General features: G+C 39.5%; 1 protein-coding gene across 3 annotated transcripts in view; it reads right to left on the reverse strand.

Annotated features, from left to right (window-relative positions):
- The window catches only part of VPS45 (vacuolar protein sorting 45 homolog), an 81,490-nt gene that overhangs the window by 39,141 nt on the left and 25,186 nt on the right, over positions 1 to 17,163 (reverse strand). For 2 of the 3 annotated variants that reach the window (XM_045364535.2, XM_005542025.4), the window contains 3 exons: positions 16,383 to 16,541; positions 16,073 to 16,180; positions 15,145 to 15,266 (listed from right to left, as the gene is read on the reverse strand). In XM_045364535.2, coding sequence (XP_045220470.2) covers positions 15,145 to 15,266; positions 16,073 to 16,180; positions 16,383 to 16,541 — 389 coding nt within the window. Of the gene's footprint in view, positions 1 to 14,006; positions 14,253 to 15,144; positions 15,267 to 16,072; positions 16,181 to 16,382; positions 16,542 to 17,163 lie in introns of those variants that run through there. The other variant, XM_005542026.5, reaches the window with a different exon arrangement.

Below are 17,163 nucleotides of genomic sequence, written 5' to 3' on the forward strand. Positions count from 1 at the left end.
AGGTTGAGGGCCAACTGAGTCTTAAGAAGAAAAGAATGGTTAATAGTGTGAAATGATGCAGTGGGGAAAGTAAGGTGAAAATTGAGAGTCCCCTGGATTTACTAATGTGATTTTGCAAGAAATGTTTTAGTGTGTTGTAGTGGAGTAAGAGTTGACAAACAGAAGACAGTAACTGTGGACTTCTTTATCCAAGAAACTTGGCTATGAAGGGAAGGACATAACTTACAGGAAAATCTAGGACTAAAGGCTTTAAATTTATTATTTAACAAAAGAAAATTAGTATGATTATAACCTGTGGAAAAGAAGTCGGCAGAGAAGAGGCTGAAAATAATGGGGTGATGGGGAGAAGAGAGCGAGAGCCAGAGCGAGAGAGCAAGAGAGAGAAAGAAAATAACAAAGGCTTCAGAAGAGCTGGTAGGAAGGTAAAACCAGAGTGGTGGCATCTGACTTTCTGACTGGTATAAGATGATATCTCAGTGTGGTTTTCATTTGCATTTCTCTGATGATCAGTAATGCTGAGCATTTTTTCAAGTGTTTTTTGGCCACTTGTAATTCTTTTGAGAAATGTCTTTCATGGGTTTTTTTTTTTTTTTTTTTTTTTGAGACGGAGTCTCACTCTGTCGCCCAGGCTGGAGTGCAGTGGCCGGATCTCAGCTCACTGCAAGCTCCGCCTCCCGGGTTCACGCCATTCTCCTGCCTCAGCCTCCCGAGTAGCTGGGACTACAGGCGCCCGCCACCGCGCCCAGCTAGTTTTTTGTACTTTTTAGTAGAGACGGGGTTTCACCGTGTTAGCCAGGATGGTCTCGATCTCCCGACCTCGTGATCCGCCCGTCTCGGCCTCCCAAAGTGCTGGGATTACAGGCTTGAGCCACCGCGCCCGGCCGGGTTTTTTTTTTTTTTAAATTAAGTTCCTTGTAGGATGTGGATATTAGTCCTTTGTTGGAGGCATTATTTGTAGGTTGTCTGTTTATTCTGTTGGTTATTTCTTTTGCTGTGCAGAAGCCCTTTAGTTTAATTAAGTCCTATTTGTCTACTTTTGTTTTTGTTGCATGTGCTTTTGGGATCTTTTTCATAAATTCTTTGCCTAGGCCAATGTCCAGAGATTTTTTTTCCTAGATTTTCATGTAGGACTTTTATAGTTTCAGGTCTTATATTTAGGCCTTTAATCTATCTTGAGTTAATTTTTGTATATGGTTAAGAGATAGGGGTCCAATTTCATTTTTCTGCATATGGCTGGCTAATTTTCCCAGCACAATTTATCGAATGGGGTGTCCCTCCCCCACTGTTTATTTTTGTCGACTTTATTGAAGATCAGTTGGTTGTAGGTATGTGGCTTTATTTCTGGGTTCTCTATTCTGTTCCATTGATCTATGTGTCTGTTTTTGTACCAGTACCATGCTTTTTTAGTTACTGTAGCCTTATAGTATAATTTGAAGTCAGGCAATGTCACTCTGGATTTGTTTTTTGCTTAAAGCACCTTGGCTATTCAGGCTTTCTTCTGGTTCCATATCAACTTTAGGATTCTAATTCTGTGAAGAATGATGTTGGTAATTTGATAGGAATTGTGTTGAATCTGTAGATTGCACTGGGTAATATGATCATTTTAATATTGATTCTTCCAATCCATGAGCATGGGATGTTTTTCCATTTGTTTGTGTCATCTATGATTTCTTTCATCAATGTTAAGTACTCCTTGTAGAGGTCTTTCACCTCCTTGGTTAAATATATTCCTAAGTATTTTGTGTATGTGTCTATTGTAAATGGGACTGCGCTCTTACTTTGATTCTCGGCTTGAATGTTACTGGTGCATAAAAATGTTACTCATTTTTGTATGTTGATTTTGTATCCAGAGACTTTAATGAAGTCACTTATCAAGTCTAGGGATCTTCTAGAGGGATCTTTAGGGTTTTCTAAGTATATAATCGTACTGAATGTGAACAGGGATAATTTGACTTCCTCTTTTCCAATTTGGATGTCTTACCTTTCTATTGCCTGACTGCTCTAGGTAGGGCTTTTAGTATGTTGAATAGGACCAGTGAGAGTGGACATCCTCATCTTGTTCCAGTTCTTAGGGAAAATGCTTCCAACTTTTCCCCATTCAGTATGATGTTAGCTGTGGGTTTGTCATATATGGCTCTTACTATTTTGGTTTATTAAAAAGTCAAAAACAACAGACGTTGGCATGGATGCGGAGAAAAGGGAATGCTCATATACTGTTGGTGGGAATATAAATTTATATTCAACCTCTGTGGAAAACATTATAGAGCTAGCTCAAAGAACTAAAAATAGAACTAGCAATCAAGCTACAGGGAGGGGAGCAAATGCACAGGGTACGTCCTTGCTCATGTCCCCTCTTCCTCCTTAAAAACAACAACAAAAAAAGGCTGGGCCTGGTGGCTTATGCTTGTAATCCCAGCACTGTGGGAGGCCAAGGCAGGTGGATCGCTTGAGCCAAGGAGCTCGAGATCCACTTGGGCAACATTGTGAGACCCCCAGCTCTGCAAAAAAAATTTTTAAAAATTAGTCCAGTTTGGTGGCATTCCCCTATAGTCTCAGCTACTTGGCGAGGCCGGGGGCAGGTAGATGGTGCTGAGATGTGAGGATCACTTGAGCCTGGGAAGTCGAGGTTGCAGTGAGCTGTGACTGTGCCACTGCACTCCATCCAGCCTAGGCAACAGAACGAGATGCTGTCTCAAGAAAGGAAAAACAAAAAACAAAAACAACTTACCATTCGACCCAGAAATCCCACTACTGGGTATCTACCCAAAGGAAAGGAAATCATTATATAAAAAAAGACACATGCACTCATGTTTATCCCAGCACTATATACAATAGCAAAGCTACGGAACCAACTTAAGTATCCACCAACAGTGGACTGGATAAAGAAAATGTGGTATATATACACCATGGAATACTAAGCAGGCATAAAAAAGAATGATATCATGTCCTTTGCAGGAACATGGATGGAGCAAGAGGCCATTATCCTAAGTGAAATAACTCTGAAGCAGAAAAATCAAATATAGCATGTTCTCACTTATAAATGGGAGTTAAACACGGCAGGTACACATGGACAAAAGGATGAAGAGAAGAGACTATGGAGGACTCCAAAAAAGGGGAGGGAGGAAAGAAGAAGACTGAAAAATTACCCAGATAGTTACAGACTATGTAAAAAGCAGGAAGATAAGAGGCAGTTAAAGTGTTCAGAAACAATAAAATACTCAAGGCTGAAAGGACATTATATTCACCAAAAAAATGAAAAATGTAGGAAAGTAATATATATATTTGCTCAAGATAAATTGCATAATGGATTACTCAAATAAATACATTTTATTTACTTAAGTAAATAAATGAATTGCACAGATTATTTTATTAAGAAGAAGGGAGGGAATCTTTCTCTTGCAGGGGTACAGTGACCATCTTGGTGACTAATGGGAAGAATCAGACAGTTAACACCTTTGTTTTGAGCTCCTGATCTGATAAGTCAATTTAAAAAGCGGTTGAGCAGACAAATGAGAGCATCGTGGAAAATGATGGTGCTTCTCCATAGCTATCCTCTGACCATCACCTGCCTGGAGAATGTATCTGTCTCTCATGGAAATGAAAGGCAAAAACTGGGAAGGAACAAATTCAAGTGGGTTTTAGCATAGCAAGAGAACACTGTCCTTCAGTCTGATCATTTCAGGGTGGCAGGGTATTTTTGTACTACTGGAGAGGAAAGAAAATGTCATGGGTGGTAAACTGTGGGTGTAGGTTATATAAATGTAAGGACAAAACCTAGATACAGGGATAGGCTCTTAGAGCTTGGCTCAATTGTATACCTCACAAAGATGACTATGTCACATTAGGTTATGAAAACATTAATAAATGTTTTCCTGAGCCTCCTCCTACTACTTATTCAAGCTGACTTAAGGAAGAACATCTATGAAAAACAATGTCTAAATACCCCTGACATTTTTCCTTTTCATTCCTTTTCCCAGTGAATTTTAAAAGTAGATGTTCTGATGAAGCCAATGGTAAAACATACAGCAAATCTTTTCCATATGATGGTTGAAGCTAAGTAGAATACACAAGTTCAATTCTTTGTATGCATCTTCCTGTGCTCTGTAATTCACCATAGCAACCAAAGCATTAATTAATGCAGACAGCAAACATTAGAAAACAGCAGCTAGCTCATGCTGTATAGAGATATACAAGGATAATCAAGGGTAATATCTTATTTTGTTAAAAAATTAAAAAATTAACATATAGGATTTCTGGAAATCATTATTTCTTTCAAAAATTTTTATCTTAAGTTTGGGGGTACATGTGAAAGTTTGTTACATAAGCACATGTCATGGCGGTTTGTCATACATATTATTACATCACCCAGTTATTAAACTCAGGACCCAATATTATCTTTTCTGTTCCTCTCCCTCCTTTCACCTTTCCTGCTCAAGTAGACCCCAGTGTCTGCTGTTTCCTTCTTTGTGTTCCTTAGTTCTTATCATTTAGCTCCAACTTGTAAGTGAGAACATGCAGTATTTGGTTTTCTCTTCCTGCGTTAGTTTGCTAAGGGTGATAGCCTCCAGCTCCATCCATGTTCCCACAAAAGGCATAATCTCATTTTTTTAATGGCTGCCTAATATTCCATGGTGTATATGCACATTTTCTTTATCCAGTCTGTCATTGGTGGGCATTTAGGTTGATTCCATGTCTTAGCTATTGTGCACAGTGCTGCAATGAACATTCGTGTGCAGTGTCTTTTTTTTTTTTTTGAGACAGAGTTTCACTCAATGCCCAGGCTGGAATACAATGGTACAATCTTGGCTCACTGCAACCTCTGTCTCCCAGGTTCAAGCAGTTCTCCTGCCTCAGCCTCCCAAGCAGCTGAGATTACAGGCCTGCACCACTATGCCCCCGCTAATTCTGTATTTTTAGTAGAGACGAGGTTTCATTACGTTGGTCAGGCTGGTCTTAAACTCCTGACCTCAGGTGATCCACCCACTTTGGCCTCCCAAAGTGCTGAGATTACAGGCATGAGCCACCCCACCTGGCCATGCATGTGTCTTTTTTTCTTTTTTTTGAGAGGAAGTCTCACTCTGTCACCTAGGCTGGAGTGCAGAGGAGTGATCTTGGCTCATCACAATCTCCGCCTCCCGGGTTCAAGTAATTCTGCTGCCTCAGCCTCCCAAGTAGCTGGGATTACAGGCAGCTGCCATCATGCCTGGCTAATTGTTTTTATTTTTAGTAGAGACCAGGTTTCACCATGTTGGCCAGGCTGGTTTCGAACTACTGACCTCAGGTGATCCACCTGCCTCAGCCTCCCAAAGTGCTGGGATTACAGGCGTGAGTCACCGCATCCAGCTGCATGTGTCTTTATGGTAGAATTTGAGTTATATTCCTCTGGTATATACCCAGTAATGGGATTGCTGGGTCAAATGGTAGTTGTGTTTTTAAATCTTTGAGGAACTGCCATACTGCTTTCCACAATGGTTGAACTAATTTACACACCCACCAACAGGGTATAAGGGTTCTCTTTTCTCTGCAACCTCGCCAGGATCTGTTATTTTTGACTTTTTTTTTTTCCCCCGAGGTAGAGTCTTGCTCTGTCGCCCAGAGCTGGAGTGAAATGGTGTAATCTCGGCTCACTGCAACCTCCGCTTCCCAGGTTCAAGCCATTCTCCTGCCTCAGCCTCCCAAGTAGCTGGGATTACAGGCACACGCCACCAGGCCTGGCTAATTTTTGTATTTTTAGTAGAGAAGAGGTTTCACCATGTTGCCCGGGCTGGTCTCGAACTCCTGACCTTGTGATCCGCCCACCTTGGCCTCCCAAATTGCTGGGATTACAGGCATGCTCCACCACACCCAGCCTATTTTTTGACTTTTTAATGACAGCCATTCTGACTGGTGTGAGATGGTATCTCACCATGGTTTTGATTTGCATTTCTCTAATGATCAGTGATATTGAGCTTTTTTTCATAGGCTTGTTGGCTGCATGTATGTCTTCTTTTGAGAAGCAGCTGTTCATGTCCTTTGCCTACTTTTTTTTTTTTTTTTTTTTTCCGTGACAGGGTTTCACTCTTGTTGCCCAGGCTGGAGTGCAATGGCACAATCTTGGCTCATAGCAGCCTCCACCTCCCAGGTTCAAGCGACTCTCCTGCCTCAGCCTTCCATGGCACGATTACAGGTGCCAGCCACCACTCCTGGCTAATTTTTTGTATTTTTAGCAGAGATGGGGTTTCACCATGTTGGCTAGGCTGGTCTCGAATTCCTGACCTCAGGTGATCCACCTGCCTTGGCCTCCCACATTTTAATGGGGTTGTTTTTCTCTTGTAAATTTGTTTAAATTCTTTATAGATGCTGGATATTAGACCTTTCTCAGATGCATAGTTTGCAAATATTTTCTCCCATTCTGTAGACTGTCTGTTTAGTCTGTTGATAGTTTCTTTAGCTGTGCAATAGCTCTTGTTTAATTAGATCCCATTTGTCAATTTTTGCTTTTGTTGTGATTGCTTTTGGCGTCTTTGACATGAAATCTTAGCCTGTTCCTAGGTCCAGAATGGTATTACCTAGTTTGTCTTCCAGGGTTTTTATAGTTTTGGGTTTTACATTTGTCTTTAATCCATCTTGAGTTGAAATTTTTGAATATGGTATAAGGAAGGGGTCCAGCTTCAGTCTTTTGCATATGGCTAGTCAGTTATCCCAGCACCATTTATTGAATGAGTCTTTTCCCCATTGCTTGTTTTTGTCAGCCTTGTCAAAGATCAGATGGTCGTAGATGTGACGCCTTACTTCTGGGCTCTCTATTTTGTTCCACTGGTCTATGTGCCTGTTTTTGTACCCATACCATGCTGTTTTGGTCACTGTAGCCTTGTAGTACAGTTGGAAGTTGGGTAATGTGATTCTTCCAGCTTTGTTCTTTTTGCTTAGGATTGCCTTGGCTATGTGGGCTCTTTTTTGGTTCCACATGAATTTTAAAATAATTTTTTCTAGTTCTGTGAAGAATGTTGGTAGTTAGATAGGAATAGCATTGAATCTGTAAACTGTTTTGGGCAGTATAGCCATTTTAATGATACTGATTCTTCCTATCCATGAGCATGGGATGTTTTTCCATTTGTTTGTGGCTTCTCTGATTTCTTTGAACAGTGTTTTATAATTCTCACTGTAGAGCTCTTTCACTTCCCTGTTTAGCTGTATTCCTAGGTATTTTATTTTTTTGGTGGCAGTTGTAAATGGGATTGCCTTTCTGATTTGGCTTTCAGCTTGGCTGTTGTTGCTGTATAGGAATGCTAGTGATTTTTGTACATTGACTTGTATCCTGCAACTTTGCAGAAGTTGTTTATCAGCTGAAGGAGCTTTGGAGCTGAGACTATGGGGTTTTCTAGATACAGAATCATGTCGTCTAAAAACAGATAGTTTGACTTCCTATCTTCCTACTTGGATGCACTTTATTTCTTTCTCTTGCCTGATTGCCCTCACTAGGACTTCCAATACTTTGTTGAATAGAAGTGGCGAGAGAGGGCATCCTTGTCTTGTGCCGGTTTTCAAGGGGAATGTTTCCAGCTTTTGCCCATTCAGTATGATGTTGGTTGTGGGTTTGTCATAGAAGGCTTTTTTTTTTTTTTTGAGACGGAGTCTTGCTCTGTCCCCCAGGCTGGAGTGCAGTGGCTCGATCTTGGGTCACTGCAAGCTTCACCTACCAGGTTCGTGCCATTCTCCTGTCTTGGCCTCCCCAGTAGCTGGGACTACAGCCACCCACCACCCTACCTGGCTAATTTTTTGTATTTTTAGTAGAGACAGGGTTTCACCATGTTAGCCAGGATGGGCTTTATCTCCTGACCTCGTGATCCACTCGCCTCAGCCTCCCAGAGTGTTGGGAATAGATGGCTCTTATTATTTTGAGGTATGTTCCTTCAATACCAAGTTTGTCGAGAGTTTTTTTTTTTCTTTTTATGGAGTCTCACCCTGTTGCCCAGGCTGGAGTGCAGTGGCGCAGTCTTGGCTCACTACAACCTCTGCCTCCGGGGTTCAGGTGATTTTCCTGCCTCAGCCTCCTGAGTAGCTGGGACCACAGGCGCCTGCCACTGTACCTGCCACCACACCCGGCTAATTTTTGTATTTTTTTAGTAGAGACGCAGTTTTACTACATTGGCCTTGAACTCCTGACCTTGTGATCTGCCCACCTCAGCCTCCCAAAGTGCTGGGATTATAGGCATGAGCCACATTGCCCGCCTTATTGAGAATTTTTAACATTATTTTTATATGTGGTTAAGTTAGGTGGAAACACAAACTTTCAAAAGGCAACATTTTATCTATTTTGTGGAGCATTACACTTATGGCTAAAATTGTAATTTTTGAACATATTTACAAATGATACGGTTCTTATGAGCATTTACTACAAAAAAAAGGTCAATGGAAAAGGACTGCTGCTTCACAGAAACAAAAAATAAGCTGTAGTGACAAGATTCTACTACATTTGTGTAAACATGAAAAGTACTTCCTTTTTGAATTGACTGATTCTGGAATGCATGATCATATAGCTCCATTTCCTCACCAAATGAAAAAGTTGCTTGCCTTTATCAGAGACAAAAGGCAATTCTAGAGTGAGAAAAAAAAATTAGCTTGAAAAACAGGGTATGCAAGAATCCCATCTGCAGAATGATCAAATCCAATTTGTGGATATAGCTATACTGCCAAACAGCTTAAACACTAATTTAACAGCTAGGGCTAAAAAAATTTTCACCAGTGTTTTCGTTTTGCAAAGTTGTGTTCTTGCCACATTTCCTTTGATATTTTCTATTATTATAGCAACAATAAAACCTAGAGTTTCTATTATAATGAGACAAATAATAATAAATATCACTATAATCAAGGACTCTTTTCAATACAATACAGGGCCAAGAAAGTAGCTAGAGCTGATAGTGTGGCCAAGTGAATGCAGAGCCAGAAAGTTTTATAGGAGGATTGTTTATGAACTTCAAAAGTCTAAATTTTCTATAGCATCAATTAAATTTATTCTCTGGTTTAAATTTTCCAACTATAAATACTGGCATATCAACTAGAAGAGATGCCTATAGAATTTATTGAACATCTACTATTTGTAAATCACTGTGTTAAATGTTGTGAAAACCCCGAAGATGAACAAAACGTAGTATTTACTTCAAGATTACAATACCTAATACAATAACTAATGAGAAGGATAGATATGTAACTAACTAACTACTGTCTCAATATCCAGAGGTAACGACTATTAACAACTTCTTGATTATTGTTTCAGAAATAGTTACTGTAGGCAGGGCATGGTGGCTCATGCCAGTAATCCAAGCATTTTGGGAGGCTGAGGCAGGCAGATTGCTTGAGTTCAGGAGTTTGAGACAAGCCTAGGCAACGTGGCAAAACCTTGTCTCTATAAAAATGCAAAAATTAGCTAGGTACTGTGGCATGTGTCTGTAGTCCCAGCTACTTACGAGAACAAGGTGGGATGGCTTGAGCCCAAAAGGCGGAGTTTGCAGTAAGCTGAAATCATGCCACTGCTCTCCAGTCTGCACTACAGAGCCAGACCCTGTCTCAAAACAAACAAAAAAGAGAGTTACTGTATTTATACATATATGTGCTTGTAAAAATATATTATATATATAAAATATACATACATATGTATAGTCAAGCACATATTTATACACATGTACACTTTTTTTGTTTTGTTTTGAGACGGAGTCTTGCTCTATCACCCAGGCTGGTGTGTAATGGCACAATCTCGGCTCACTGCAATCTCCACCTCCCTGGTTCAAGTGATTCTCCTCACTCAGCCTCCCGAGTAGCTGGGACTACAGGTGCATGCCACCATGCCTGGCTAATTTTTGCATTTTTAGTAGAGATGGGGTTTCACCATGTTGGCCAGGCTGGTCTCGAACTCCTGACTTCAAATAATAGCCCACCTCGGCCTCCCAAAGTGCTGGGATTACAGGCATGAGCCACTGCACCCAGGATTCTACAGTTTTTTTACCCAAAAGAAATGTTATGGCTGGGCACAGTGGCTCACACCTGCAATCCCAGCACTTTGGGAGGTCGAGGTGGGTGGATCACAAGGTCAGGAGTTCGAGACCAGCCTGACCAACATGGTAAGACTCCATCTCTACTAAGCTACTCAGGAGGCTAAGGCAGGAGAATCTTGAACCCAGGAGGCTGGGATTGCAGTGAGCCAAGATGGTACCACTCCAGCCTGGGCGACAGAGCAAGACTCTGTCTCAAAAAAAAAGAAAAGAAATGTTATAACATTCTGCTTTTCTATCCAATATATCTTAGAAAGCTTTGCATATCACCCATGAAGAGTTATGTCATTAAAAAAAAAGAGGCTTGGCGCAGTGGCTCAAGCCTGTAATCCCAGCACTTTGGGAGGCTGAGACGGGAGGATCATGAGGTCAGGAGATCGAGACCACCCTGGCTAACAGAGTGAAACCTTGTCTCTACTAAAAAATACAAAAAACTAGCCGGGCGAGGTGGCAGGCGCCTGTAGTCCCAGCTACTCGGGAGGCTGAGGCAGGAGAATGGCGTAAACCCAGGAGGCGGAGCTTGCAGTGAGCTGAGATCCGGCCACTGCACTCCAGCCTGGGCGACAGAGCGAGACTCCGTCTATAAAAAAAAAAAAAAAAAGAATACGTAGTATTGTACTGTAGTTTAGGTAATCAGCCCTCTATTAATAGATACTTAGCTTGTTCCTAGTTTTTTTTGCTATTACTTCAGTGAACATCCTTGCTTAAGTATCTTTGTGTACTTGCCAGGAATATCTATACAGTAAGCTTTTAGAAGTAGAATTGGCAAATAAGAGTATTTTCAAGTCCTTTGCAGTATTCCTTCTGTTAGGCATGGCCAGGAGGTGGTATAGGTATGTTCTGTGACACTCACTGTAGTTTTGTAACCATTTCTTTGCCTTCTTCCTTCAAAATTTCCACTATTTTAGAAGCTCATAATGTAGTTGCACCGCTTTTTCCTGACTTCCTTTCCTGGTCACTTTTATTCCCTGAAGACTTTAGCTCTGGCTTACTTGTCCTCCTTTTTCTCCTTCTCTTTTCAAGATTTTCAGTGACTTTAACATCACTGTGGATTACTCATTTAACATCCTGGTCTCCTTAGCAATCCTGATCTTTTCTTCTACCCACTACAACCACCCACATCCATGCTTACAATCTAAACTTCTTCATTACTTCTTCTGAACCCCCTATGAAATCTTGAATTCAAAATATCTTTATCCAATAACTACCTCTCAGCTTCCAATTTACCTATACTAATACTCTTCTGTAATAATTCTTTGGCCTCATCAAATCTCCAATTCATTCACCAATACCTTTCTCATGATCCAATACACTCTCCTGTTTCCATTTCCCCAAATCCTAGTTGGACCCAATTAGTTGTCTTTTCCATGTTTAATCTGAAGCGGTTCAAAATTTCCAGAGGAAAGACACACAATTTAGCTTACTGGCTATATTTTAAATCAATGACCACAAAACTCTCTAGGCATTCAACCTTGCCTAGAACTCCTACTTATATTTCCCTACTAAACTTGATTCCTAGCCTACAGGATGACTGTTCCACAATGTTTTTTCTTTATACCCCTTATGTTAGCTGGTAACCTGGCATATTTTACTGAGAAAAATCAGACATGATGACCCCAGGTTCTCACCATCAAAACTACAAACCTATTGTATCTATACATATTGCTTTCTCTCCTGTTAAAATGAAAGTACCTCTGCACCTATCACAGGCAATCCCTCTATTTGTTCTCTGGATTCTTTAAGGACTTCACTTCTGTAGCACTTTCTTTCTCTTTTGCATTACCTATTTGCTCTTCTTTACTGGATAATTCTCATTGGGTTACACATATGCTCCAGAACCTCTTTCTCTTGAGCCCACAATTTCTTCTAGATACCACTCCATTTCTCTTCCTCCTTTATGCAATTTTTTTTTTTTGGAGATGGAATGTCACTCTGTCACCAGGCTGGAGTGCAGTGGCGCAGTCTCGGCTCACTGCAACCTCCACCTCCCAGTTCAAGCGATTCTCCTGCCTCAGCCTCCCGAGTAGCTGGGATTACAGGCTCACACCACCACACCCAGCTAATTCTTGTATTTTTAATAGAGACAGGGTTTCACCATGTTGGCCAGGATGGTCTCGATCTTCTGACCTTGTGATCCGGCCACTTTGGCCTCCCAAAGTGCTGGGATTACAGGCGTGAGCCACCGCGCCTGGCCACAAAATTTCTTAAGTGTCTCCAATTTATCTTCTATCTTGTTAACTCCTCTAATTTGGCTTCCAACCTCACTGAAACCAGGGGAGAATATCATCAAAGACCTTCATGTTGCCATATCAGATGGATTCTTTACTTTCTTCACCTTCTTTACCTCTCAGAGTTTGGATGCAGTTTATTACTCACTTGCTCTTGATGGCACCACGCTTTGCTGGTTTTTCTCCTACCTTTCTGCTTCCTCCTCAGTCTCCATTGCTGGCTCCTTATTCTCTACTCAGTGCTTAGTTCCGGGCTCTCTTATTTTCTCTTTTCTATGCTTTTTCTCTAAGTGATCTTATCTAGTTCCATGGTTTTAATATTACTAATATTTTTGTTGACTCTCAATATGTGACATTTCTACTTGTTATCTAATAGGCATCGCCAACTGAACAACAAAACTCTGTTTCTCCTCAAAGCCTGAGAGTTATTCTTGACTTCTCTATTACCTTTGTTCCATAAATCTGTGTCATTAAATATGTCTATTGATTCTGGCTTCTCTCTTGGCCTCCTACCCAAACCACTTCCATTTCTCACCTGGACTACTGCAGTTATCTCCTTAGTAGTCTCTCTGCTTCTATTTTTGCCTTCAATAATCCATTCTCACCACAAATGATCTTTTAAAACACAATTAAGTTCATGTTACTCATATGCTTAACTCTTCAATGGCTTCCCATAACATTAAAAAAAAAAACCTCTTTACTAGGGTCGTCGAGAACCGATGTGATCCAACCCTGCCTCTCTTTCAACCTCTTATTTCCTCCTTATTCACTATGCTCCAGCCAAGCAGGGCTCCCTTATGTTTCATTAACTTGCCAAATTCTCTCTTTCTTCAAGACCTTTGCTCTGGTGTTTCTCTCTGCTTTGGATGCTTTTTCTCCTAATCATCGTGTGATTGCTTTTTTTTTTTTTTTTTTTTTTGAGATGGGGTCTCACTCTGTCGCCCAGGCTGGAGGGCAATGGTGCAATCTCAGCTCACTGCAACCTCCACCTCCCAGGTTCAAGTGATTCTCCTACCTCAGCCTCATGAGCAGCTGGGATTACAGGCGCCTGCCACCCATGCCAGGCTAATTTTTGTGTTTTTAGTAAAGACGGGGTTTTGCCACGTTGGCTAGCCTGGTCTCAAACTACTGACCTCAGGTGATCCTCCCGCCTTGGCCTCCCAAAGTGTTGAGATTATAGGCGTGAGCCACCATGCCTGGTCTGGTTCTTTCTTATGACTCAAAGCTCATCTTAAATATCACCTCTCAGATAGGTTCTCTCTCCATCTAAAGTAGTCCTCCCCACCCCTACAATTACTTTGAAGCTCATTACCCTATTTATTTCCTGGATAGCACTTAGTAAAATTATATTCTTCATTAGTTTACTTGTTTACTCATTGTCTCTATGTAAGTTCTTTGAGGGTGGGTACCTTGTCTTTCCTGTCACTTCTATATCGCCAGCATCTACAACAGCTCTTGACATACTGAAAGCATTCAATCAACATCTGTTGTATAAAAGGACAAAGCAACTGAATTATTAACTATATGCATACTTAGGTTATAGTGACAAATGGTAACAGATGTTGACAACTGATAAATGTGCATTTTGTTCAAGGAATATAATTTTGAGCTTTGTGTGGGAATGAATTATGTAAATTAGAAAGGTTTTCTGCTGTGTACTGATCACGCACAGTACATTCTTCTGGTGGCCTATGGTTTCCCTTTGGCAATAAATAGGTAATTTCTTGTTCAGTAATTCTTATATAAATTCATAAGCAAATTAATGTTTTTATTTATCACATTAATGCGAAAGTTCACGAATAGTTATGTTTTTTAAAAAGCCTCTCAGATAGGTGCATAACTTTGGGCTGGTGTTCATTCTTCCCACTTAGCTGACATTTCTGGATCTTGATCCCAAGGTCCTTAAACATTTTATCTGAATGAGTGTCTCTGAATTTAACACCAAATGTTCTGCCTCTCAACCTTGGACTTTTAAAAGATGATTTTTTTTCCTGTTCTGTACCAAATTACAGAAAAAAATTTTTTAAGGACAACGTGAAAAAATACACTTTATCACATAAAAGAGTCATTTACGTATCTCAAAACATTTTTCCCATTCAGAATCTCATTAGGTTTATAAAACACTATACTTCCAAGGCTCTTAGATGTTTATTAACTGAAATAATAGAACAATTATGTCAACAGTAAAATTTTCACATTTATCTATCCAATAGGATTCAAGTATATATGTTAGCCCCTTTAGATAACATGTGGTCCAACTAAGAAATATAACAATATAATTTTTAACTAGGTAGAATTTATGTATACAATATTTAAAATTTCGGGTTGGCCTAAATAAGTTGTTCTGGATAAGTTTTGTTTTTATTAAAAATTAACCACTGGATTAAGATGACAATTATTGCTTCCTTTAGTTAATACTCAGAAAGAAAGCCATCCTTTGCTCCTGTGTAACAATGTACTTTATTAATCAGGTCTCTCAGTTTGTGTGCTGGCAACATTTGGCAAAGTCCAGTCCTCAGTAAAAATAGTAACAACCTGCTCTGGAGGGCAATCAGGCAGCAAGTCTATTTTTGGCCTTAATGTTTGAAACACCAAATGCCAGATGCCATCGAACAGAACCTTAATTGGCATAAGTAAACTGGTTTGATACTGAAGTACAGAAGGATTTGAGGCACTCCAAAACGCTTGTTTCTTTAGTACAAAAGAAATAAATGTTTCAGACTTAGCAGAGGAATTCATATCTAATACTGACATTGTAAAACCAAAAGAATCTTAACAGAAGAAAGGAGAAGAATGCTATAACCTCAGCTTTAGTGCTTAACATTACTCTAAATTTTCTATTTGTTCAGTGTTTCTGGCTTTTATTATTAATATCTCTGTTAGCTTACCTGTCTCTGAGTGTGCTGGGGCCTAGATAAGGATATAGGTTTTCCTTAAGCCTTCCTTTGATGAGATGATCCAGCGTTTCATGTAGGAAAGGTTGATGCTGTGTATATACATTTTCTACTCCCTAAAACAGGGGAAAATGGTTCTTATGTCATTTTTGGGAAACTAGCAATACAAGAATTAGTAATATTCATATCAGAAAAGGATATACACTCAATAGAGATTTCATGGGATAGATTTAAATAGGAACTGTGGTAAATTTCACAATTATTTTAATCAGTCAGAAATGTTCTAATCTCATAAAAATTACTCTGTAATTTAGGGCTAGTTATTGTAAAGGAATTTTTAAAAATGGGATTGCTTAAATCCTTTATCATGTCTTCACTGCCTCTTACCCTTCTGTGAAAATGTTAAATGATAGGTAGAGCAAATAAAAGGAAAGGATCATGTACAAAAAAGACTGGAAATACCCAGGAAAACAGAAAAACTTCAGGAAACATAAGAAAAGCTAGCAGATTAGAATTAATTTTTGAGTATTTTAAGAAAACAGTTAAGTATTTTTAAAAGATCAAATGTTTGCTTCATCTTTAATTTCCTTAAGAAACTACCTAACAAATCTTTAATTATAAACAAATGGAGTAAAATATCTGTGACTATCAGAACCATTTGTCTTTTTCTTCTTGAATATTTCCCGGAAATATCTCCAGTTATTTCCCGCCCAGTTATTTGGTCCAATGCTGATACAGTTCTAATACAGAAAGCACTAAAAGAAAAAGCTTTCAAGAGGATGTCAGTTTTAATTTCATTTAATTGACATAGTACTAAATTAGCAGCAATCTTCAAGATACTTTGAAGATCATATTCATTCACTCTCAGCCTCAGGGGCTTCGACTGTTCTCACTTAGGAGAACATAGAGGAGATGTCTATACCTTCAGTCCTTTGAGGAACTGTTTGGTGATAGCCACAGCATCTTTGGGGCTGAAAAGGTCACTTCCTCTGACTCGTTTACCACCATATTCAACAACTGCAGACACGAGCTATTAAGAGAAGCAAATTTTGATTGCTTAGGGATCAGGAAGCCCATTTCATAAGAAAATAATTTTATTAAGCAAACAAAAATGAAAATACAGATTTATACATTTCTGTAAATAAAAATAATATGATTTATCATTTGTTAGAGCTAAGAATATAATAACAGAGTTGGTTCCTGTTTGGTGGGCTAATATGGAAACTGGTTACCTTTCGATACTTCTCAGAAACACCTTTATTCCTGAGGTCCATCATTAGTCCTGGCAGGCTATTGCTGCTGTGTCGCTCATAATGTAAAGCATAAAGCATCACCAGGCGGGCAGCATCAAACTCTGTCACTTTGGGGTTCTGCAGAAGCCTTTTTACATTCTGAAGAAAGATAGAACTTATATTTATCCCCCTTTCACTTGAGTGATCTGTTGTACAATGCCTTAGATCTAATAATTATTGAATGGTAGTGATATATCACTACTATGACAATTATAAGTCATATACTTAGCAACTGTCTCAACTATAGAAAATTAAATGCCTTTTGTCCAAGGTAAGAATTAAATAAGGAAATATATTTCCATTGTAATTGCTTTGTGACAAAAATGAATATAATAATGGGTAGTTCCACTTTTCTTTTCTTTTCTTTTTTTTCTTTTCCACTAGCTGAAGTTGTAATTTCCTTGCTGAAAGAAGGAACTATTTCCACCACTTGAATCAATACAGCACAACAAAACTGACTAGTTGATTTGCAAACCCTACTGCTTTCTCTTAGTAATAATGATTGACCAGTGAAATGGAGACAAAGTTGGTAGAATTTTACACAGACTGGGCTTAATCTCTAAGAAGCATCAGAACATGTCTCAACATGGTTGACAGAGGTAAGTATGTAATAGCACGTAATCTCTAAATTTAGTACTTAATGATTTTAAGAGGCAGGTACCGACAGAAAAGGGGGCCAGGAGAAGCCATGTTTACATTTTTTAATCTTCATATTCAGGAC

Source organism: Macaca fascicularis, chromosome 1 (assembly GCF_037993035.2).
Source record: "Macaca fascicularis isolate 582-1 chromosome 1, T2T-MFA8v1.1".
NCBI classification, from domain to species: domain Eukaryota; kingdom Metazoa; phylum Chordata; class Mammalia; order Primates; family Cercopithecidae; genus Macaca; species Macaca fascicularis.